This window comes from Amphichorda felina, assembly GCF_050947745.1.
Source record: "Amphichorda felina strain 45539 chromosome Unknown scaffold_1, whole genome shotgun sequence".
In the NCBI taxonomy this organism is placed as follows: Eukaryota; Fungi; Ascomycota; class Sordariomycetes; order Hypocreales; family Bionectriaceae; genus Amphichorda; species Amphichorda felina.
Window position 1 is genome coordinate 693,596 of NW_028145049.1, and position 24,534 is coordinate 718,129.

Sequence of the window (24,534 nt, forward strand, 5' to 3'; positions counted from 1 at the left end):
CTCGTGCAAGGTCGCATATGATCTCAACCTCCCTGTCTATGTCATCTTAGAATAATGAACGTATGAATAAGGGGGTTGGTGTTCTCACCCCCAATCTCGCAGTACATATCGCCATACTGATCGTCAAGGTCCTTCATGAAATCGTTTTTGTAGCACACTGCTCCGTCTGCTGTGAAGAGTCTCTCCCATTGACCAGAACCTGAGCCTTCTCCATCATACTTCCCGCCTCCTGTTTCAGGATTTGGCTCCACGACGGTAAGAAACCCAAGCTGAGGAAGAAAAATGCAGGACCGAATGTACTGGCTGGCCCACTCGGGTACTCTGCTACTTACGTGGCCGACAACCTCTGTTAGAAAACTTCCCATCCCATCATACCGGCGTTTGAGTTCGTCTAGCTGAACATCGACTCCAGCTTTTACCGAGAGGCGGTGTCGAGATTTAGATTGTTCGAAATCGATGGTTTTATTGATCAGATCGCCGACTACCATCAGTTGAGCTGGTTGGATACAGTCTATAACCTATCCAGCAACGTGATGAGATGTGGTGGCACCCAAATATGCAAAAACAGACGTAGGATAAACTCACCTTTCGCACGATATCGACTACTTCGCCACCGGAAATACTGCCCACAATCTCTCTTAGCCTCAGAGCTTGAGCGGCGAAGCCTCTGAGGATAGCCCAGGCACCTTTTTCAAACGATCGACTAGAAGAGGGCGAATCGATCCCTCTCCGAAGTTGTGAGACCGCGGTCCTCGCATTCTTGACTCTTCTTAAAACTGCGCCCGCCTGGCTAATCATTTCCGAGTTTTCGGAATGTAAGAGTAGGGATATTGTCTGCTGCCTTTCCTTAATGAGATCAATGTTCAAGGACGGGCGCAAAAACATCTGTCGCAGTGTATTGCGACCTTGAGGGGTATAAGCGAGAAGATGAAGCAGGCCGTAAACAGAGAGGTCTTCTTTGACGCCGCTGTCGCCGGGCTCAGGGCCCCAAATTTGGCTGTTCGGATGAACCTCAGCTCGCATAATTTGTAGCGACTGAAGGGCTTCTGAACTGATAAACATGGATTCAGAGAGCGAAAATGGTTCCAAAGACTGGACATGAAAAACGAACTCAGACTTCTGGCCGTCTGGCAGGAATCCAACCGAACGCCTCCGATGTAGATCTGCCAGAACTGCCCCGGCACAATTTACCTGAACTGAGTAAGCTTCAGAACAATCAAATGCTTGAGATATACTTACGGAAACTTGACTGTCAAGGTTGATGAACATACCACACCGAATCATCTTCACATGGCGGGATTCTGCGGAAATCTCGTCATTCGGGATTGAATCATGTGCAGCACCAACGTCAGTTGGGGTGTCGAGAGCTGTAGATATTACTGCTGAAGGGGCTTTGAAGTCAAAACTGAGTAATGTTTCGCGGAAAAAAGTGCTGGAAAAATCTGAGGAAGGGAGCGCTCTTAAAACAAAGGTAGCCCTATGAATGCCTAGTCCGGGTCAGTCGTGGAGTGCTGAACTTCAAGTTCCTCGAAAGCCAACAACATACCCTTTTGTGATACTTGGGAACGTTCCTGTAGAAGCTCCATAAAGTCCTCTGGTGCTCTGCCCGAGACCAACAAAGTTGTGGGCTCAACGTGGACCAAGAGCTGCTCAACTACGTCCATTGTGCCCATTGGTATATCGTCGGACACGAATAACACACCGTTTGCTGTGTTAAAATAGGCGCATCCTATAGTTTTTTTGTCCCTCATATCTATGGCCATGATGATTTCGTCGACAAGGGAATCCGCGGTATTATCTCGACGTAGATCACGCCCCCCTGGAGTCCTATGCACACTAGTATCTAAAATTGTCTGAGAGCCACTGTCGTTTGTCGAGAGGGCCGATGGAGAATATGTGTCAGCTAGTTGCCGGCTATTGCCGCTTGTTAGGGTTGATGCCACTGTAGGTCGTCGATTGTTCGATCGGTACTGGTGGCGATGATGCCTTGGTGTATTAGAGCTTGAAGTCGAGCTGCGATCCGACCTCGTGAACCCTTGACGCCAAGGCATAACTGAAGGTAATTTGTAGAGATGCGGGAAAGGGAGGTTATGGATAGTTGAGCGTCTTGGGTCTTGTTTGGACCTAAGCTTTCGGTGTATTGTATCTGAGAAAGTGAGAACCCCCAGATAAAAACTCTCTGTGGCCTGGAGAAGGCCGTGAGCTGGAGGCTGGCGAAAACTTTTGGTCCATAAGGGACTCGAATATGGAATGAACGAGATACAACGACAATGATGTGAGCTGATGTGGCAGAGCGGGGGGACAAATTGGGAAACAGCCTTCGAAGAGCTTTGATGCCAGGTGCCTTATCTAGGTAAGTACCTAACCTAACCTAGTACCTACAATACTACTTGGTATGCAGGAAGGAGCGGCTGCGGCAAGCACTGAGTAGGTAGGTATTAGTAACGTGGAGGAGGATGTCTCATGAAGTTCTAGCAGTGGCTAGAAGAGCTGAGTTCTCCTGAGGAAGGAGGCAGCCCCTGGGCCCCCTAGTATTGTGTAATATCAAAATCGCATAGTTGGTTGTTCATAGCGGGATAGTCTTGCAACAGAGTGGAAAGGGGCCAGGGTGGTGTTTGGAAATATGTCAAGGGCGTATTGAGCGTAAGGGGGGCCCCAATTTGGCATCAAAGCTAGACGCAGAGTTTGAGGTTGGAATGTTCGTCCCTAACCTATTTCCCAAGAGCTGAACAACCATGACTTTCAAGAAGGCTTTAGCTATGATTGAAATTGCTTATGGATGACTTGGCGCGTGCCTTCACATGCGGCACATTATTTGCTCTGGCCCTTGGCCCACTCAGTAAACTCTCGCCGTTGTTTCCGAATATCCACGAACCCCGGTCGAACTTCGAGGACCCCGAAAGGATTTCCGCGGAAGTCCTTTCCAACCTCTCCTGCACCATCTCGGAACCCGTCCGCTCCCTCGCGCTCAATCTTTCCTGCCCACACGTCCCATCGGATTGGGCGGAGCTTGGGGGACCCCATGACGAGGCCAAGGCACACCACCAGCGTCGCAGTTATCGTCTCGATGCAGATGTCCAGCGGCAATGACTTCGAGGAAAGGTGCGTCGGGAGCGAATGTTGCGCCACAGTTGCAGAGAGGACGGCATGCTCTTGCGCAGAGTACCCGCTGTCTCGAGGTTAGCGGTCGGGGGTACCGAGAACATTGGGGGCGCCAAAAGAGACTTACGCATGTGCTAGAAGCACGAGGCCCGCAAAAGTGACAAGACGGGGTATCCACGCCATTCTCTTTATCAGCACCCGTGTCGTTGGAAATAGTTCACGACGTTGGAGAATGGGGCGGCTGAGGGTTGGCACGTAATGGTAGTATGGATACAAATAAGGTAGGTTTGAGGGTGGTTATGTAATTGATAGATGACTAACATTCAACCCCATTTTTGGGCGCCCCCACCGTAAGATACCTAAGTAAGGTACCTACTTCGTATGCTCCCTTGCATCATTTCTCGCAGACGTCTATATTTTGGATGACTACGGATAGTACTCACTACCTAGTAATATTCACAAAGGGTTCATGCCAATTGAAATCTACAATACAAGACTGCCTATGTAACCCAATATCCCCTTCTTAGACCTCGGAAACTCCGCCGAAATCACTCCCTAACCCGGCCGGTACTCGCTATTGTCAAAAGTCCCGTCGTACGCCAACCGTCGCCATGCGCCATGTACCCGATGCTGGTGTTTCCTCGTGTGGTCATTATTCCACGCAGTGCCGGACTTAGTGAATACTATCCAATGGTCCACCATCCAAATCATGAGCCCAGTCGCCCAAGTCCCACGTGAACGGTTGCAGTTGCTCGTCCTGCTCAATTGGCTCAAGGTGCCACTCGTTACTCTCAGAAGCAAGCGTTTGAGTTTGATGGGCAGCTCTGTCGCCAACAGGTACAGATGAAAGAATTGAATCAGGCACCTCTTGCCACGGCTCTTCAGAAGGCCCTCGGGATGCCGCAAGCTGTGGCTGCCATCCCAAGGTTGTATCTGCCAACTCGCTCGCCTCTTCAAATAATGGCTCAACAGACATCGCCCGCGAAGAAACGACATCTGAAGCGCCTGATGCGAGAGTCTGCGATGGTACAATGTATCCTGGCTCCTCAGAAGCACCTCTCGAAGGGAAGTTGTCGGTGTATGGATCAGGAAGACTGGGGTCGATAGGGATGATGTTCATCTGCTGGGAATGGTGGCTGTATGCAGGAGATGCGGACCTTGGGCCACCACCTCGGAAACCAGTCTGCCACTCGGGACGGCCAGGATACAAGAATGAGTTGCCATATCCTCCTAGTATTGACACTGGCTCTGGACTGCCCGACCATGACCCAGGTCCGTAGTGAGGATCTTGGGGAGCAAACAGGGGCTGAGCTCTGAGGTTTGCGGGAAGCCTACTCATGTGGACATTCTCGTTTGCTTGTGCCTGGACCAAGCTGCCGTCCTGATCAGGAGGGCCCATTGAAGACTCGCGGTATGCCTGCTGGCCAGGGCCACTGAAGCCCGCCCTGCTTTCGTCTCGCTTGTGCCTATGTGAATCTTCCGCGCTGGCGCCATGGGATTCTTCAGCTACTGCGGTAACTCCGAGCTGTCCTTTTTTGGCGCCCGGTTTGTACTTGTAGTGCGGGAAGGCGCTCCGCAATCCATCTTTTTCGAGTTCCGAGTAAAAGGTATAAGATTGTTTGAACTCCTTTGATTCCTTAGCCCATGATTCACCGACGAGCGTCACTAGGGGCGGCTGCGTCTTGGCCAACGTTGGGTGGTGCATCTCCATCCAGGATTGCGCCACGGCCCCATATGCTCGTTTGTAGAGGAAGAAGACGTTCAGGTTTCGTTTAACATATCCATTCTTGATGGCTTGTGCAATCCGTTTCTCAATGTCGCGAGTGGCAAATCCGTGAACGTCCTTTGGCTTGACCCCATTTGCTTTGGCCCATTCAGACAGCGGTTCGACTAGGTCTGGGAACTGTGCCTTCTTCCCTCTCTTCGCAATTTTGCTACCTGTTGTCTTTCTCTGGCGGGTCGATCGCGGACTGTCCCACTCGAACCTATGGTCTCCGATCTGATTCCCAACCACATAGTTCTTCATACCCGAGTGATCTTGCATGAGTGGGCGGTTGGGGGAATTGGGCCGTGTTTGACTCTCCTTAGGCTCCGAGACGAAGGTGTGGAAATCAGAGAACTTCGGTCATGGTTAGTGATTGTTCTGTCAGTAATGCTGACCGACTTACCGTGAGGCCTGAACCGCTTGGCTGCTGTCCCATGTCTATGCTTTTTGAAGATTTCCAACGTGATGCCTGGTCGTGTTAATCTGACTACCGTGGATGAAATTAATGGCTAGAGAGCACATTACTTACTAGAGAAGTATCATGCTTCGAGCCGAGCAGCGGTTCGTGGCCGCAGAGAGCATCGTCTTCGAGAGGCGGGGTGCCATACCCCCAGTGCCCATGGCGTGAGCTGTTCATGCTCTGTGTTGGGAAGTCGCTAACCTCATCTACGAATGGAGATGCTGAGGCGACGAGTCTAGTGATGGGAGGCGTTGGTGAAGGCGTGACCATGTGGCCCATGTTCTGACTGTGGCGCGAGTTCGATGTGGTTTGGAATACGAATTGTAGCTGCTAAGATTAGAGTGCTGAACAACTTTAAATGAATGATGAAGGCAACACGCATATGAACTGGGAGGGCGAGAGCAGTATCACTGTAGCTGTAGACAAGAGAGATTTAAGAACGGGTTCTAGGCGTCCAAGGGAAATTAAGGAATAAGTGAAAAGCCCGGGTTGGTCTGTCAGTTATTAGAAGAGGAGCCGCTCTCATCACATGGTCTGCTATGTTCTGCCTTGCTCCCAAAACCTAAGGCCCAAATGCTGCGCTAGGAGCTTTGTCTGTTGCAGGATCTCAACCTTTGTCAAGGGCAACTGCTCCTGCGGTAGGGCGTCCGTATTCCCAAGCCATACATAGCATCTTCTGTGGCTATTGTCTGCAGCACCATGGCCATGTCCACAAATAGGAAGTCAAGCGTTGCTGCATCCAGTCAAGGGCTGCCCCTTGGGCTGGACTTCGCCATGTGCCAGTGATCATCGTGCGGCTCGCGCTCGTGAGCGTGAGCCCAAACTGGCCCGCAGGTGCCATTGCCCGGTCTTGTCTTGGCAAAGGCATGTTGGAAGCAATCAAGGAGGTTGTTGGCTCGAGGGTCCACATATTGTGGCAGACGCCACAAGGCTGTAACCCCTTGCACGACTGGAATGACGGGCTACAAACGCGCAGCCAAGGTGACTTGATTGGCGAGTGCACCAAATTCGCCATGCCATATTCCTCGCTCAATAGTCTTTTCAAACCCCCATTCATCATGCTGCTAGAAATGGAGGATAGGCTGTCAGCTGCGCGTGCTGCCCTTCACCGAGCTAAGCCAAACTTCTTTGATCCCATAGCTTCTGTTTGAGGCTATGGCGAGGGTTGAGACGGAACGGCTGCTTGCGCTGTCTGCTGGTCAGCCGTTTGCTACATGAGCCAAGCAAACTCCTGGATTGCACTGTGAGTAATGTAGATGGCTGTAAGCCTGCTGCAAAGATAGCTAAGGCTGAGTGACAGGTCCCAACATTTGCTTTTACCGACAGCCAAAGCCAGCACTTTATCGCTCCCTGGCTCCACCAGTAGGGCATAAGTCTCACCCGGTTGGACTTTCTCGCCAACTTGAAGTGCTGGGTCCGATTTCGTTATAATGATGCCTCTTGGAGGCTTCAGCTTGATCTTGGCGTTGGAGTGGCTTGCGGTTTTCGGTATTTGTCCCAGAGACGGCCGAGCCGTTATCATTATTGCCGGGTGTGGCTTAATGGTATCACAATCGATGCTACTGACAACATGAAAATTCGTCTGTCCGAGCTCCAAATGTGCTTCTCGCACTACCCTGTTATCAGGTCGCCCAAGGAGTTTTAGCATTTGATAATGGCCTCAATTGCCTAGCGACCTCACTGCTGACTCGGAGGTCGGGTGGGTTCCGGGTGTTTGGTTGGAGGTGTTAGGATTGCTTCCCGGGGTGTGGGCGAAAGAGTAATACCTGGCTGGATTTTGGAAGGAGTTGGGTTACTGCAGGCTGTGTTTACCAACGTGAACGAACTGTGTGGGGAGTGCTTTGTTGGCGATAGTCCTGCCCGGGCTGGAAGATTTCCATTTTCAATGTGCGCAGCACGATAAATATCGCGACTGATTGCGGGTGTGCTCAACGTAGACTCATGGCCAGAACCTGGTCCTTGGAATTTCCCCAACGCCGCAGGTGTCATCGCGAGGGCTGGGGATTTTCCAATCATGGGGCTATCTTTAGATTTCTCGTTGTTTGCAAGTGTTTGGGGACTCGCGTGTAGCGATTCCACGCTGTATCCGGCCTTGGCTGAACTTGAGCTGGGTTGACTGCCTCGATCATTTGGGTCGCTCTTGGGCCCTTGGGTGATGCCCTGTGGTTCAGAGCTAAGCACAGGGGCAGATGGCGCAGGATGGTATGACTGGCGTGCATATTCTATCCGGGGTGCTACGTTCTCCCCAGAGCGTGAGACACCCGAGGATTTGGACGGGAGCTTGACCACCGAAGCTGATTTGGCATTCTCCGTCCGGGACCCCGACTCGCCGGTGCTGGAGTGAGAATTGTCGCTACCAGGTCGGTTGACTTTCAGTTTGATTGTCGCTCTCGGACGGTCCTTGACTTCATCCTGGTGACGTCGACACGATCCACATATGAAGTGGAATTCAGGTCGTTCAGCTTCTTCTTCGCTGATCCCGAGACATTTGCTGTGCTGCCAAATGTTGCACTTCTCACAGGCAACACTGTGAGTGCCGTCGTCGATCTGGCCGTGGAGGCCACAGTCACAGTCGAAAACCCAATCCTCCTCTTCATCCTCCAATTCTCGTAGAGCTTGTCGGTTCCTTTCAATCTCGACTTGGAGGCGTCGTTCTGATACTCTTCCCTTGCCGTCGTCTAGATGTCGGCTATCCTCGGAGAGCTGTGACAACTCTTCTTCGTGACGGAGCCGTCGTGCCTCGCGCTCCTTCAAACGCTTTTCTCTCGACACAAGCCTGAAATCCCTCTCCTTCTCCCTTTTTAAACGAGCCTGGTCTTCTCGCCGTTTCGCCTCCTCCGCTTCTCGGTGCTGTCGGACTTCATCCTTTGTCTTCTCCTCCTGCCTTTGCTGCTCGATTTTGCTGGCGATGCGGCTGGATCTTTTCGCGTTTGCCATTTTCGCCAGGTTTAGGAGTTCCCGTTCCCGTTGGAGAGCCTTCCTTTTCCTGCTCTCTTCTTGCTGCTCAAGGATTGGAACAAGGTGGTTCTCCAACTGCCTCCGTAATATTTTTTCGTTTTCGTCTCGCGTTTTGCGGAAGCTGTCCACAAGATTTCGAACCTCGTCTAAAGTTACTGCGAGACACTCCCAAGTCATACCCCCCAGACCATCGGCTTGGGCCTCCACACCACTATTGTCTGGGTCTGGGATGTCATCGTCCTCGTCTTCGGGGCCAACATCGGTCCGGCGTCTTCTACTCGATCGTCGTCCACTCCGATAACTCTTTTTCTTCTTCGGTCGGGGCGGCGGAGCGGGTGGGGCTTCCGTTAACCGATAGACGCGGTTGTCGTCGAGAACGAAGTAGGTGCGATCTTGACTGTCCCATCCGTATGGCTCTATGCGCTGATATCATGTTAGTGGTGGGGACGTAGACCGGTTTGCTTTGGAAACCTACCCAACTCGTCTGCTCCATGTCTCTCTGCTCGTCCATCTTCTCTCTGATTCGTTCTGGCCGTATCATTGTCCACTGTGTCATCTGCTGGAGAACCCGGATCTGAACCATACATCAGAAATATATTCGTATTTGCCGAGGCTGAATCTAGGACGGCACCTACCTTGGTAAAGGTGTCAAAGTCTTGGAACTTCAAAGGTTCCTCGTCCGTTCCGAAAGGGTTTAGGCCTGGGGCCCTTTCTAAGTACTGCTTTCGGGCCTGGCTGTCAAAGATTTCGTGTCTGGAAAAAGAGGTTAGAAAGCCAGTACTAGTAGTCGGAATAGATAACTAGAATAAATAGCCTACGTAAGACCGCGATGTGACGAAATGAGCTTCAGGAGGGCCAAGGCGATGTCCAAGAGTAGAGTAGAGCCTGGACTTAAGCATGCAGTCTCAATCTCCTGCAGGTTTATGTTAGGTTCCATAGTATGAGAACGATCGGGGTAATTTGTCAAAACTGACCTCGATGTCAACGGACTCGTCGATCTTGGCAGCTTTGCCGAACGTGTAAATCCATTGGCAAAGATTCGCGAACTGCCACATGCCGCGTATCCGTTTTAGAGGAGTCTCCTCTGAAGGCCCGTCCCCTTGGGCTTCCAGAGACCTTTTCCGTGACGGCATCTTCGGGTTAGGGTGCCTTGTGCACGGTGTCGAGCGCGTTGAGCTCGGTTGGCTTGTGAAAGGTTGAGTTGCAAGTCGACTCGTGGACTCTTTGTTGCGCCGCCCAGAAAAGGCCTGCAAGTCGTCGCGCGACCCCGGGACTTCTAAGTTCTCTGGCGCGTTCTCCCTGCCGGGACCGAAGTGGGTACCTGGTACTTAACATGTACTCATATCTGTCCAGCGCTTTCCTTGAAGTCTACGTACCTATCAGGGGCCCAGCCACTCTTCAAACCCACCGTGGCCCCGTCAGATTGCACACTAGATCCACTTGGTAACGCGTCCCTCGTACTGCACCATGACAGGAAAAACACTGTATGTCGTTGTTGTTTTAGGGATTCTTCAGGAGGCATAGCTCAGATGAGGTACTTGAAATGCACCGTGCGAATAGACCTGCTGCGTTGGTCTCACGGAAACACCAAGTTGCAAGGAGACTCCTGCATTGGCATGTGCGAATGGAGGGCAATCTGACACTTGCTGCGCCTCGTCTCTTCGCTCAAATCATTCGCTCTTTTTCCTCTCTCTGATCACGAAGACTCAGCAATGCCGTGCTGTAATAACCTCTTTCCGCGACATATCCAGCTGTGAGACTGGATCTGCCCTTGGGCAGATAGCCCCTCGCTTCTACCAGAACACTGTCCAATGTCCTCGGATCCTCCTGGTCGCCCAACGGCGCCGCGGCGACAGTCCATTCCTCTCCAAGACTTGAGGTCATCGAGTAATGAAGGCGGAGGGCACCATGGCTCTTACGCGCATCTCGAGCCTCCCCGCCATGGTGTTCCCGGCGCCGGTCGTGATGCGACACCTCTCCCTATCGTCTCTACATACTGGGACCAACCATATGACCCTCGATCTGACGGTGGCGCCAGTATCGAGTCACCGATCGACCCGACAGCTTTACAAGCAGCGCTCCCTCCAGATTTTCACTCGCCACTCGATGCGACCGGCGACCTAGCGTCTGGAAGACCAAACAGTTTCGACAATGGCCCGTCGTACGTCCAAGGACCGCCCAACCAAGACTATCCCGATGCGGACACGATTCCTCTTACCTCTCGAGCTCAACCTATCTCAGGGTCGCTCTCGGCTAAGAACCAAGAGCCCCAACCTCGAGATAGCTTTCAGACGGTTTCCGATGTGGACAACAATGCTTTTGGGGTTCGTGACACTCTTCACCCTAGCGGTGATATCGAGTTTGGTCGTAGGGCTTCACGGCGGCGTAATTTTGGCATTTCGCTAGCTCCGAATGACTACCAAGCCTCTCGCTCCTCGGCCACATCCGAGGCTTTGCTCCGTGCCGGTTCCATCGTCAGAGCTATGTCCCAGCGCGTTGTCAACATCAGTGGCGACGCCGAACTTGCCGATCAGCGGACTTCGAGAGACCGGTCAAGATCACTACAAGGATCAGAACGAACCTTTGGCCGTGAGCGCTCCCCATCGGTCTTTGCGGACACAGCCTATCATTCTCCTTCGGCTCACCCTGTGGCGGAAAAGAATAGTGAGCAGCACCATCTCACTGAGTCTCCCTCGCCCCAGGGCCCTCGGCAACCTGCCCCCAACCCGCTCAAAGGGCGCACGTTGAACATATTTGAGTCAGACAGCTGGGTTAGACTTTGGTTTTGCGACCTTCTGGTGAATCCTTACGCCGAGCCATTCATCTTACTCCTCATTGTCCTCCAGACTGTTTTCCTCACGATCGAGTCCGCGTCGAATGTATTCGCCGAAGGAAATGGCCGGCCAGAGCGATGGGGTCACCGTTGGACCGATTGGGCCATGCTGGGACTCTTTATTATCTTCACTATCGAGTTGATTGCTCGAATAATTGTGTCCGGTTTCATTCTCAATGCAGCGGAATATAGCACGATTGACCGGAAAAGAGGTGTTCGAGCAGCCATTACTGACCAGTACAGAGCTGTTTTTCAACCCCAGCGCCACAAGGCTGTTAAGCCCAACAGCATGCAGTTCCCAGCTGCGCCATCAGCAATTGCTCGCTCGTTCACGACACTCATGCAGGGCCAACAGGGCCTACCAGAGACTCTCGAGGAGCAACAGCGGTATCAACTTGCTCGCCGTGCCTTCCTGCGCCATTCTTTCAATCGACTCGATTTTGTGGCTGTGGTATCGTTTTGGATATCGTTTATCCTAGGGATATGCGGACTTGAAAGCCGCCATCACCTCTTCATTTTCAAAATGCTGAGCTGCCTCCGTATTTTGAGGTTGCTGGCCGTGACTCATGGAACCGCGGTAAGGCCGCCCTTTAGGCACATCATGGAAACCGTGTAAAACGCTGATCTTTTTTTTTAGATCATTTTGAGAAGTTTGAAGAAGGCAGCCCCTCTCCTTGTGAGAGTTGCATTCCTGATTTGCTTCTTCTGGCTGCTGTTTGCCATTATTGGTGTCCAGAGTTTCAAGTCTAGCCTTAGTCGTCAATGTGTCTGGCTTGACCCTATGGATCCGAAGAGCCTTTCGGCCTCATATACCAATGAGGAACAGTTTTGCGGCGGCTATTTGGATAACCTAACGGGGAAGACCATGCCCTGGCTCAGAATGGAAGACAGCGACTCCCTGGATAATCTGATCCCCGGCACGGACAGTGGGAAGGGCTTCATTTGCCCGCGAGGATCTCTTTGCCTCGAGCAAGAGAGCCCGTACGACAACACAGTCAGTTTTGATGACATCGCTCATTCGCTGGAGCTCGTGTTCGTGATCATGAGCGCCAACACTTTCTCGGACCTCATGTATAACACCATGGGCTCCGACCACTCCCTAGCTGCACTCTTTTTTGGCGCTGGAATCATGATAATGACGCTGTGGCTCATTAATCTACTGATTGCCGTTATCACCTCATCGTTCCAGGTCATCCGTGAAGAGAGCAAGTCAAGTGCATTTACTGCAGACCACAACCGACCGCTAAACCCCCACCCTGAGGAGGTGTTCCGTCGAACATCCACCCTGCAGAAGATCTACGACAAGACGCGGCTTTTCTGGGTTGTCGTCGTTGCGTTCGGGCTGCTCTGTCAATCTCTTCGCAGCTCAACAATGTCTCCGGACAGGGAGGTGTTCATTGATAGCGCTGAGATTGTCGTGACCATCGTCCTTGATGTCGATATGGCGATACGGATAATTGTGAATTGGAGGGGGTTTCACAAGAGCCGACGCAACCTATTTGATCTCTTCCTGGCTGTTGTCACGTCAATCATCCTCTTGCCGCCTATTCGCCAAACCAGGGCCTACCAATGGCTTACCGTGTTCCAGATTGTCCGGGCGTATCGTGTCGTCCTGGCCATTCCAGTCACTAGAAAACTTATCTTGCTCGTTTTGGGAAACGCTGCTGGCATTGCCAACCTCATGATGTTCGTCTTTCTGATGACATTTTTGATGGCCATTCTCGCTGCCCAGTTGTTCAGGGGCGAGATACCAATTTACGACGGGGGAGAGCTCAATCGTGTCTCCTTTTACACAATCTACAACTCTTTTCTCGGCATGTACCAGGTTTTAACCAGTGAGAATTGGACGGAAATCCTTTACTCGGTCACTGCATATACTACTGTTTTCAAGACGTCATGGATAGGAGGTGTTTTCCTGATCGGGTGGTTCATCCTGTCCTTCTTCCTTCTCATCAATATGTTCATTGCGGTTATCCAAGAGAATTTCGACATCTCTGAAGACGAAAAGCGACTCGAACAAGTCAAGGCATTTCTGCAGAAAAAGGAGCTTGGGAGTTCATCGAGCAATCTGGCCTTGTCCACAATCTTCACTTTTGGTCGGGCACGGCAGCGAAAGGATCCGCTTGACTATGGCCCGGCGATGACAGAGATGCTTCTCAAAGACGCAGTGGTGCGAGAGTTTCTTGACGAGCCAACCGAGTCTGAGCAGGATTCCGGCGGAGACCATCACCCCCCTCAACGAACCACAACCAATCTCCTGGGGAATGTGAAGCCTGGAGTTTTGTCCAAAATCTGGGGCAGGATTGTTCGCCGCGTTGTTAGAGGGGAATCAAACCCCTTCTACTCCAACATCAACTTCACCAGCCTAAAGGAGACTCTGGATGCTCGGCAAATGGCGCAGCAGGCAGTTTCGGCGAGCTCTGCTCGTCGAAAAGCGCAGCGTGAATACCTCGCTCGCCACCCCACGTACAATAACTCACTCTACATCTTCAAGCCTAACAATTGGCTCCGTCGGCTTTGCCAAAAGCTCGTCGGCCCGGCCAGGGGTAGCGAGCGTTTTGACGGCGTTGAGCCTAACAAGATGGCCTGGTACTCGTTTTCGGCCTTTATTTACGCTGCCATCGTAGCAATGGTCGTCATTGCCTGCATCACCACGCCCCTGTACCAGAAAGAGCACCAGGGCAAGCATCCAGACGACTCTTTCAAATGGTATGTCTGGACCGATTTGATATTTGCTATTGTTTTCACCGTCGAGTGCGTCATCAAAGTCATCGCGGATGGGCTTATCTCAACGCCAAATGCCTACCTCCGAAGCTCATGGGGCATTGTAGACGCGGTGGTGCTCATCACTCTCTGGATCAATGTGGGAACGCTGCTCATCAATGATGGTGCTATATCCCGGGCTATAGGGGCGTTCAAAGCTTTCAGGGCTCTCCGTCTGCTGAATGTGAGCAACAGCGCGCGGGACACGTTCCACTCACTCATCATTGTTGGATGGTGGAAGATATTCGGGGTAAGTCTCCCAAACTTATGGATTTGCTTCCGTATGCCGTTTGATAAAACGAGGTTAATAATGCCCGCTGCAGGCTGCCTTCATCTCGATTTCGCTGTTGATTCCCTTTGCCATATACGGGCTCAACCTTTTCAACGGCATGCTCGTTTCCTGCAACGATTCTGACGGCATCGCCCTGATCGCAGATTGCTTTGGGGAATTCAGCCACGCACCCTTCAGTGAAGACTGGCCGCTCCTTGCGCCGCGAGTCGCAGCGAATCCGTTCTTCAACTTTGATGACTTTGGGTCTGCGCTACTTACGCTCTTTGAGATTGTCAGCCAAGAGGGCTGGACCGATGCTTCTTTTGCTGCCCAAGCAATTCGTGGTAGAGGTCTTCAGCCCAAGGACCTGGCGTCCGAGGGCAACGCGCTCTTCTTCGTCGTGTTCAACCTGATGGCGACAGTTTTTGTGCTTACTCTGTTCATCTCCGTCTTTATGCGAAACTACACAGAGCAGACTGGCGTCGCCTATCTCACCGCCGAACAGCGATCTTGGCTTGAACTACGGAAACTACTACGCCAAATTTCGCCCTCGAAAAGCTCATATGACCACACTAGCCATCGGACCTGGAGGCGGTGGTGCCACAAGAGGGCTATCGAGAAGCGCGGGAAATGGTATCAAGGGATCACGATTGTATTGGTCTTGCACTTTTTGCTCCTCGTCGTTGAGTATAAGGGCGAGCCGAGAGCATGGGCGAACATCCGCAGCTTGCTCCTCTTTGTCTTTACCATCATCTACTTGACCAACATTGCGATCCGCATCATCGGGCTTGGCTGGGCGCGCTTTCGTCGGAGTTCTTGGGACATCTACTCCCTGGTCTGCGTATTCGGCGCATTTGTTTCCACGGTGGTGTTGCTCAGTTTCGACAACAAGGAGTCCGACACACTCTCGCAGGTTAACAAATTCTTCTTGGTCGCCATCCTGCTCCTGGTTATCCCACGCAACGATGCTCTAGATCAGCTATTCAAAACGGCGGCGGCAAGCTTGCCAGTCATTAGCAACTTACTGGCGACTTGGCTGGTACTTTTCCTGGTCTTTGCCATTGCCTTTACCCAGGCATTTAGTTTGACGCGCTTCGGGGAAGAGTCTGGGAGCGACATCAATTTCCGGACCGTTCCAAAAGCACTCATCCTGCTGTTTCGCATGAGCTTTGGCGAAGGCTGGAACGCAGTCATGGAGGACTATGCCGCTATCGAGCCACCGCTGTGTGTGGAGGAGGAGGACTTCTTCCTTAGTGACTGTGGAAGCAAGCCGTGGGCCAGATTTTTGTTCATTGCCTGGAACATTCTCAGCATGTACATTTTTGTCAATCTGTTCGTGTCCCTCATTTACGAGAGCTTCAGCTATGTTTATCAGCGCTCGAGTTGGGTGGCGGCTGTCGATCGGGATGAGATCCGTCGTTTCAAGGAGGCCTGGCGCAGCGTTGACCCTCAAGGAACTGGGGCCATTAGCAAGGAGACGTTTCCTCGACTGTTAGGCGAGCTTTCGGGCGTTTTCGACATGCGCATCTATGGGCCAGAAGACTCGGTGCATCAGATTATGGATGACGTTCGCAATGACGCCAACAAAGCCGCTCGACATACATCAATCGCAACAACGAGCGGCTACAGTGATCTGGACATCGAAAAACTCAACAACAGGTTGGCCCAGCTGGATGTGACCAAGATTCGCGAGAGGCGACGGCGATTCAACATCTTTTATGAGGAGGTGCTCGTGAGCGCAGACCCTGACAAGGGGATCACATTTACCAGTGTCCTCATGATTCTAGCACACTACAAGATCATTAACGACAGTAAGAGTCTCAAGTAAGTGTATCCGAAGCGGACGGGCTCAATCAAGGCCAGGTGAATTAAGCAACTGACCACGGCCTAGACTGGACGAATTTTTACGCCGCCGTGCTCGCCTTCAACGAGTTGATGATTCTGTGCGACGTAAAACTGTTCAAGGGTTCTTCGATACTCTGTAAGTGGACTATACACGGTGCTACTGGGCGAAAACATGCCCCTTGCCGGACACGTTACTCACATGAAGTATTTAGGTACTGGTCAAGGAGATTCCAGAAACACATGGAGCGGAAGAGGTCTGGGCGCATGACTGGGATCCCGCAGCTAGATGTACCGGACATTTTCGTGGACGACGACGGGAGTGACACCGAGGCGGCGAACAAGTCATCGCGCCGACCCTCTACGCAAGCGGCTTCTCCCACCCACCTAAGCGTGGACGGCAAGTATGGGCAGCAGAGAGTTGACAATGCGTGGCACGCCGGCGGCGGTGATCACCCGCTGAGCTTCCCGCGGTCCTCGTCCTCGACGCCGTCGCCACCAGGGACACCATCGGGTTTTGGCTTCGACCTTCTTGAAGCTGCCCAGGGGCGAGTATCTGGAGAAATGAGTCGACCAACAAGCTCAGTTAGCCCAGCTCAAGCCCGGGATTTGCTAGAGGATTCGGTTTGGCTTGACAGCATCCGCCGGAGTACGACAACTCGAAAATCAGACAGAGGGTCATATCGATACGCTGATCTGGGATGATGATTGCACCACGAGTGGAGATGCGAATGCGGTCCTTTTTTTTAGATGGATTTTGGGAACTGTTGACATAGATTTCTGGGCATTGAGCGTGGCGTTCTCGGCATGAATGGGAATACAGAAATGGGGCGATGGACATGTTACATTTGGTTTGACTGGCGGTACAAAATACAGTTTGTGTGGATAGAGCTAATACAAACCAGTATGTGTTTAATACCACGTCACGCTGATCTTCCCTGTCGCTCTGTAGGACGCAGGGGCCGTGATCAGGTGCCGTGAGATGTTGATGGTGACATGGATGACAGTCGGGGTTTCAGGGCGGATGTGATTATTATGGCGACGCTCCCGTCGCAGACAAGGGGACCTGAAACAACGGGGAGCCGCAAGCCCCTACTAACATTGCTGCGAAAGCATATTAGCGTCGCCGAGAGCCTGAGACTGCTTCGGTTTGGTGGCATTGTTGGTTTGATGAGCATGGCCGCTCTCGACTAGAATGCGGGCGGGCGCCGTCAACTCCGTCCAGGCTTGTGTGCCCAAATAGCAGCGAGTCCCTTTGCCTCCGGTTGGGGCCTTTCACCTCCCGCATTGTCTCTTTGGGTCCTGGTTGTCCTATTGAGCTCGCGTGGCTGCTGCGAATTGTCTTTCAACCCGGGCTGGACCTTGGGCCCTTTCCCTCCATATTTCTAATTCATCGGGCGGCATTGACATCTGCTTGCGGCCGCTTCTCTGCTTCCCTGGGGGGCTCTGTTTCCGTCCCTCTTCAGCTGCCAATTGAGTGGCTACCTCGATCTACGCATAGTCCAGCTGGCCCAACTGCAAACTGCAGCCATGTCATCCTCGCATCTCCGGTCAATCGCACGACGCTTGTCGTGGTCAAAGACACCACGACGCACATCATCATCCTCGTGGGATACCACTGGATCCTGCGACACCGAAACTAGTTCAGCCGCCAGTGTGATCAACACCCTTATATCACGGGTATCTTCGATTGCAGACTTGGAGGAGGAACGCCGAGTTTTCTCCAGCAAGCTCATTGTGTTGGAACCGAGGCCCGTCGTCTACTGGGAGAGCATGGAGGGAAGACTAAGCACCTTAAACATGTGAAGAGATTACGACACCCATGGCTGCTCCGGGGGGGGGGGGACGTCATGAATACTGCTGGACTCTTTTTCTCTCTTTCTTTGCCATTCTTATCTGGGTACATGAGAATTCCAGAATACACCCTCTGGTCATGAAATTTTGGGGGTTGGGGGGATGTACACAGAAGACCACATAGAAAGTGGTACATGTCTGGCTTCTTTCCAAAGTTAAAAACAAGCGACAATGCTCTCTAGCTAATAGAAGCAATCTTAAGGTTTTTTATGAAGAGACAAAAATTGGCACAAGACCTGCTCTAGAAAGGTCACTCGGCCTCGTCTTCTCGCAGGAACGTCAATTATAAGAACAGAACAGCCCTGTTAGTATGCAGTGGCCGCGGCGGCCCACTGGTGGCTGCGGGAACCCATAGATAGAGGAAGGCATACATGCCAGTGGTGTCAATGAGTTGCTCTGACTCTTTATAGCCTTCCTGTCTTGAGTAGACGTTTAGGGCGATAGCTGTAGATAGGCTCATAGGAGCTTGAGGCCGGCAAGGTCCATTTTCTCCCCCAAAGACACCTAGTAAGGCTCTCAGAGACTGCAGTAGCCCTTTTTCTTCGCACAACCCCTCATGCGGGCATCCAGCGAGGCAAAAACCTGCTAAGAACATACCAAGCACCCCACGCGGCCCCAATGGCGGCCACCCCGAACAGGGCAATCACGCTGTTGCGGACCTCGAAAGCCTCCTCCGCCTCCATCTCCAGGAGCTTCTTCTGCTTGGAATGATAGTACCACGCGCTATCCGCGCCAGGCTCGTCGCGATCGCCGCCATATGGTTGGGCTCGATAAATAATATTGTGAAGCCAGGGAGGCAAGCGGCTTGGGGTTTGGGAATGGGCATGAGATCGCCGTTGAGAGTAGCGCAAGTCGACGAGCAGCAGAGAGAAGAGAAATGAGACAAACAGTATGGGAGTCATGATGACCTTGATAGGTGGTTAGTTAGGCCATTGTCATCTAACGCCATGTACCGGGCCTCACGTTGTACAGCGGCGATGGCCGCACGTTGTTGCCTACATGGCTCTGTGACCTCGATTTGGCACTGTCCCCAGTGCTACCTGAAGCACGCGAACGCGAGAATAGGTAAGCCATGTTGTGCGTGGATGTTGACTTGGAGGTTTGAAGAGATCTGACGTGTAGGAGGTAGGTAGTTGGGTTCAATAGTACCGGAACTACCGGGCATCTAACTAGATGCACATGTTGGGGAGCAATGGACGCCACAACGACGCCAACACCGTCATGGCAGCACAGTGGTTATCCTATATGGTCGCATATTAGTCAAGGTCCGCAAAAGCTGCAATTATAGAAAATCGCCGCATCGCCGCATCGCCGCATCGCCGCACCGCAATGTATACTTTCATAGATCAGAGATATCATCAATTATATGCTATCCCTTACTACGAACGCTGCTATGAGCGCTGCTACTATCTATATATTAAATAGCAGATTATATCTGCCTCTGGCTATTTCCACGTGGGCTATTACTGCCTTTGACTGCAACGGTTACCTCTGACTATAAGGGCTGCCATTGTCTGCGAGCGCTGCCTTGACTACATAGTAAGAAGACCGCCTTTGACTAGGAAGGCTACCTCTAACTACGAGGGCTGACTTTGACTACGACTGCCTTTGACTATAACGGTTGCTATTAACTTATAATAACCTCTATTACCTACGAGGCCTATCTTTAACCACAAGGGCTACCTATAATTATATTAAAGCTTTAATACTAAGTATAAGGCGTTATAAGCGCTAAAACGATTACAATATATATAGAAATATAGATTATAATATACGTAGAAATATATATCGTTACTATGCAGCGTTTTCCTTGAGTAAGAGACTTTTTCTATTATTGCAGCTTTTGCGGACCTTCCCTAATGTGCGACCGTAATCCCCGTCTAACAATGCCGTTTCGTGCTGTGAGCCATGAGAGGAAAAGGGTTCTTCAACTCCAGGCAATTGACAAGCACATATCCAAACGCCAAGTACAACCCAGCATTTTGCCTCTTCGCCGTTCTGCCATCTCACATCTACCGTGTGTTGTGAATGTCAAGCACTAGGATGTCCTGGGCACCAACGCGGGTCAGGTCGTCCATCACCAGCGCGATCTTCTTCTTCTCCACCATGGAGCTGACAGCAACCCAGCCGTCCGCATCAAGAGCCGTCACCGTCGGAGCCCTCTTTCCAGGTGTTATCTGGGTCGCCTCGGAGAGACGTGACCGCTCCACGTTGTACTGGCAAAGAACGAATCGCTGGGCAGTGATGACGCCACGAATACGAGAGGCAATCAGCTCGAGCAAGTCGGGGTTCGAGGGCGACTGCGACTTGATAAGGACGGCAGTCGACTCGACAACCGTGTCAATGGCCTTAAGGCCAGCCGCACGCATAGTCTCGCCAGATTCTGACAAACCGATGTCAGCAAGGCCAATTCTGAATTAAGTCGCATTGTGCTAGAACGGAAAGACTCGACTTACCAACAAGATCAACAATGCCCTCGGCCACGCCGAGCGCGCAGGCAGCCTCAACACTTCCACTCAGCTCTACAATCTGAGTGCGCAGCTTCCTGGATCCAGCCGTGGCCTCGGCCGCGTTGGGGTCTCCGTCTGCCGCCGCCTCGAGCCGGGAAAAGTGATCAGCAGCAAGACTGACAAAGCTGGTACCGATGGTGCTACCAATCAAGTCCTTCGTCGCCACATATTTCCCCTTCTCCGGGACCTGGACCTGGAGCTTGCAGCCTCCGAAGCCCAGATCCATAACCATGTCACAGCCGCCACTAGCATCGCCAGCGCCCCTCTGTAGAGACGCTGAGCGTACGGCAGCATTGTGTTCCTGAACCTGATCCCATCCGGTGATACCGAGGTCAACACGGCCCTGGCCAACGAAAGTAGGAATGTCGGCGGCGGGGAGGAAGATGAGGGCGATGGGCAGGTTCTTGACCAGGGCAATGTCGAGGCGGTTCTCGCGTCGAAATTGGATGTCAGCGCCCTCAAGGAGGTTCAGCGTAGCCTGATTGAGCCGCCCCTCTGTCATGAATTCGGTCAGTAATTGGCGTCTGCATGCCTCGGGTACTGATTGTGTCACTCACTCTTGGGGACGGCGAAGAGCAACCGGCCTTCTAGGCTGCGTGGAGAGCCATGGTCAGACACAATTGCGCCAAATTGAAGACTGCAGTGTCTCAGGAGAACAGATTTATAACTCACTGGTTTACGAGATCCATTGTCGCACTCGAGAGAAGAATGCAAGACTTTGCGTGGTTTTGTAGGAGAAGTGGTTTGCTTGAGGGTCAGTACTCAATAATGGAGCCCAAAAATGAGTACTCGTAGATCTGCGCCACAGCAAGCTCCGACCGCGGGGCAAAATAAGCCACGAACATGGAGGGGTATAAGGGTAAGGTGTGCCAGAGGCGTATGGTGATGTTCTTGATAGCGAAAGCGTACGAGTAGGGGAGTAGTAGAGGTGGAGTAGAAAGAAAAGGAAAGACTGAGGGCACGCGGGGAAGTATGGGCATTAAATTCTGCGAAATCCCCCTGGGTTAAGTGTAGATGGCTTTGTCAAAAGTTTCTTTCTCATGCTTGTAGTGTATGGAGTAGTAGTCATGGAAGTCAGTTGTGGCGCATGCTGTCCTACCGGAACCTTCGTAGGGTACTACTTCGTACGTAGGTACGGAATACTAATGTATCTAAGTACCTGGGTCCTGTGGGATGTGGCTACTAAGGTAATAGTGGCTGGGGGCAATTGATGCGGGGCCACACCTTGTGCTTTCAAGTCCCTAACAGCCACACGAGCCACGGCCAATCGAAACGACAATTGTCTGTTACCGTGTGCCTTGGAAAGTTCTAGTTGTCAGGTTCCGGGACATCAGGGTCCTGTGGTTGGTGACACCTTGGACTACTATGTATGTGCCAAGGCACGCACGTACAACACGCATCTGCATCAGTACACAAGGTATTAAGTAGTATGAAGTACGTATTCGTATGGTCCTCCCGACTCGCTCCCACTGGCTGCAAGAGGCGTCGTACCACAACATTTCAGTGGAACAATGACCGGTAAGGTACTTATGCACAGGCAGGTGGTTCATGCTTTACCTGGTATTCACATCGTCAATGACGCCCACACTGACCCGACACCTAGGTTCTCGGAGCTGCCATCACCCACGGGATGGCAACGGCTGCTGTTTCTCGCAGCAGACGCCACTACGAGCACTAGATGATGGTGGATAGTGCAAGACACAGGTACAAATATACTACTAGTAGTAGCATCCGTACCTGGCAGAGACAACACCTGGTACCGGTGCGGACTCATATACTGCCGACTACTAGTAATACCTTGTGTAGAAGGATAACTCTCGACTCGAGATTAATTAGCTGCGGCCATGAGCCAACTTACAGATTACCAGCCAAGTTGAGCTAACAGCGGATTATTATTACTATTACACAGTACTACTAGTACTTCATGCTTAGCTAGGTAAGTAATAATTAATACTAATTATCCGTACTACTCGTACGAATCTACGATAGATAGGACCACAGAGCACCATTCAGCCACCGCCGATTGAACGCATTATCGGTGGTCCCAACACGCAGGCACCGACCTGGGTTGCCAGCCGCTTGATTGCTTTTGTGTGACTTATTGTGACTTGTCACGGGTCGCGCGGCAGAGAAATGCGGCTCCGCACTGCTGGAGCCGATGGGCGGCCGAACTCTGGAAAAGGGAGGATCTCCACAGTCGCCCCAAGTCCAATTGATGGGGCCAGGCATCCATGGATGGAAGTGAGTCGAGCGAGTTACGACTTGCGTCGAAGTTGCGTCTGTGTTCCAGCCTCCAGGAGCAGCAAGCCCAGGACGCCAGGTTGCCGCAGGGCCGTGTCACTAAACTCCAAGCAGACTAGGCCCGATGTGGGCCTTTACCGGGGATGAACACTCAAGCCAACCGGCACCAACCGTACAATCATAATCATGAAGCCCTCCTAGCGCTACCATTTCGCTCCCGCTCCCCACTTACCGCCATGGTGGTGTTGTTTCTCCTCGATTTGATATCCGTACCTTCGTATCCGTACCCAGCTCTGCTTTCTTCTGTTCTTGGGTGCCTGCTGTCCTTGCTCAACCCTCTTTAACTATATCCGTACCCTGCTCCCCGACCTCAACTCGAAGAGGAGCGCCACGAAGCTGCCCACAGATGGGACGCTTGTGTGTCGTTTCTCCTGCTTCGTCCACTTCGCCATTCGCTCATACCCGTACGGACGTTCTACCCCCCTACCACATCCGAGCCGGCAGCTGCTCGTAGGACATATTATACTTCCCTTCGACGACTGCACCGCTCCCCAAAGACCAGCACAGCAGCCATCCCTCCTCGTCTGTGGAGCGATAACCAGCCATCATCTTCGACTGATAGCATTGGTCTAATTGCTCCTAGAGCTGGTGCCCACGATTGATACACATCCTCAACTTCCATCACACGACATACCTCCTCGACGCGCTTTTCCACCGATAGCCCCGGCCGACCTGCTACAATCCAGAGTACCGCTGCTCGTTATCTTCTGGAAACGGGGGCTATATTGCTTTTCTACGCTTGAAGGAGCCAAGAGTTATGGACTCCGCGTACCCTCCAGGCGATATGCCCCAACACATGGCCATGCCACCGCCCTCGGGGTATCCTGGGATGCCTCACCAGGTTGCCGGAATGGATCCATACCAACAACAGCATCAAACTCACTCCCAACCCCCAACCCACCAGCCACCTGCCTATATTCAGTCCCACCCACCCCATTCTCACATCTCCCTCCATCCACATACACATCAACAGCCACCTTCGGACGACAATGGGGCTCCCAGGCATATTCCCGCAGAGGAGAGTCCGCAAGGCCACCCCCCTCCTGCAATTATATCTAGGGTTGAAGAGGGCAGTGGCCGCAGGTACCGGTTAGTTTCATGCTGTCCGCATCCCATGCCGCCACGGAAGCTAATCCTATCATCGTTCCAGCCTCGACGTTGTGCAACAGCCCGAACGCGCACGAATGTGTGGCTACGGGGACAAGGTATGCAGACAGTCTCTCTCCTAGAGCATCCCAACAGTCCCACAGTCCCATATTATGTGTCGGCTCTGACTTAATGCAGGATCGTAGGCCGATTACGCCTCCACCATGCGTACGGCTGGTCATTACCGACGCAGTGACTGGAGAGGAAATAAACTGCAAGTACGTTGTGTATCTAATCTCGCAAGATACTGGGACTCGAGCTGACGGACTTGTGACTGGCAAAGGGACATTGACTACGCAATGTTTGTCCTCAATGTCGATCTGTGGGACGAACGTGGCGCATCAGAAGTCAACTTGTGTCGCCAGCCGACCTCTACCAGTGCACCCCCAATGTCTGCAAACCCCAGCTATTCGTATCCCTCAGTGAATGGCAACGATTCAGCTCCCATGCACTATACACCTCAAGCCATGCCTCCAAGCCGAGACATGGGTTATGTCCAACAGCCGCCCGCCCTGAGTTATGTCCAGGACTACCAGGTCCCTACTGTATATGCCCAAGGTAAGTCAGCATACCATGAGGTGCCCCCATAGATCGTATACTAAGTATCTCAGCGCCTACTCCGTACCCCCCTAATGGCACGTACGGCCCCCCGCAGCAATTCTTCCCCCACCAGCAAGGCTATCGCCCTGAACAGACAGTACCCACTCTCCCATCTCAAAGATATGACCC

General features: G+C 52.3%; 4 protein-coding genes across 4 annotated transcripts; 1 reads left to right on the forward strand and 3 right to left on the reverse strand.

Annotated features, from left to right (window-relative positions):
- Window positions 1-2,811: 2,811 nt before the first annotated feature.
- ACO1O0_000227 (membrane magnesium transporter-domain-containing protein) lies at window positions 2,812-5,303 on the reverse strand (the record flags this gene model as incomplete). Its single annotated transcript, XM_083189726.1, has 4 exons — window positions 2,812-3,169; window positions 3,230-3,286; window positions 4,260-5,221; window positions 5,271-5,303. 4 exons carry the CDS (start codon window positions 5,301-5,303, stop codon window positions 2,812-2,814), a joined length of 1,410 nt encoding a protein of 469 aa, XP_083053585.1.
- Window positions 5,304-7,699: 2,396 nt separating this feature from the next.
- ACO1O0_000228 (uncharacterized protein) lies at window positions 7,700-9,418 on the reverse strand (the record flags this gene model as incomplete). Its single annotated transcript, XM_083189727.1, has 6 exons — window positions 7,700-7,818; window positions 7,847-8,708; window positions 8,761-8,859; window positions 8,921-9,038; window positions 9,104-9,198; window positions 9,260-9,418. 6 exons carry the CDS (start codon window positions 9,416-9,418, stop codon window positions 7,700-7,702), a joined length of 1,452 nt encoding a protein of 483 aa, XP_083053586.1.
- A 678-nt stretch (window positions 9,419-10,096) lies between these two features.
- Window positions 10,097-16,699, forward strand: CCH1 (calcium channel protein CCH1; the record flags this gene model as incomplete). The annotated part of the gene is made up of 5 exons (XM_083189728.1): window positions 10,097-11,695; window positions 11,756-14,131; window positions 14,205-15,976; window positions 16,044-16,133; window positions 16,210-16,699. 5 exons carry the CDS (start codon window positions 10,097-10,099, stop codon window positions 16,697-16,699), a joined length of 6,327 nt encoding a protein of 2,108 aa, XP_083053587.1.
- A 3,161-nt stretch (window positions 16,700-19,860) lies between these two features.
- Window positions 19,861-21,047, reverse strand: HIS1 (ATP phosphoribosyltransferase; the record flags this gene model as incomplete). The annotated part of the gene is made up of 4 exons (XM_083189729.1): window positions 19,861-20,231; window positions 20,305-20,853; window positions 20,916-20,950; window positions 21,031-21,047. The coding sequence occupies 4 exons, from the start codon at window positions 21,045-21,047 to the stop codon at window positions 19,861-19,863; spliced, it is 972 nt and encodes a 323-aa protein (XP_083053588.1).
- Between the last annotated feature and the right edge of the window lie 3,487 nt (window positions 21,048-24,534).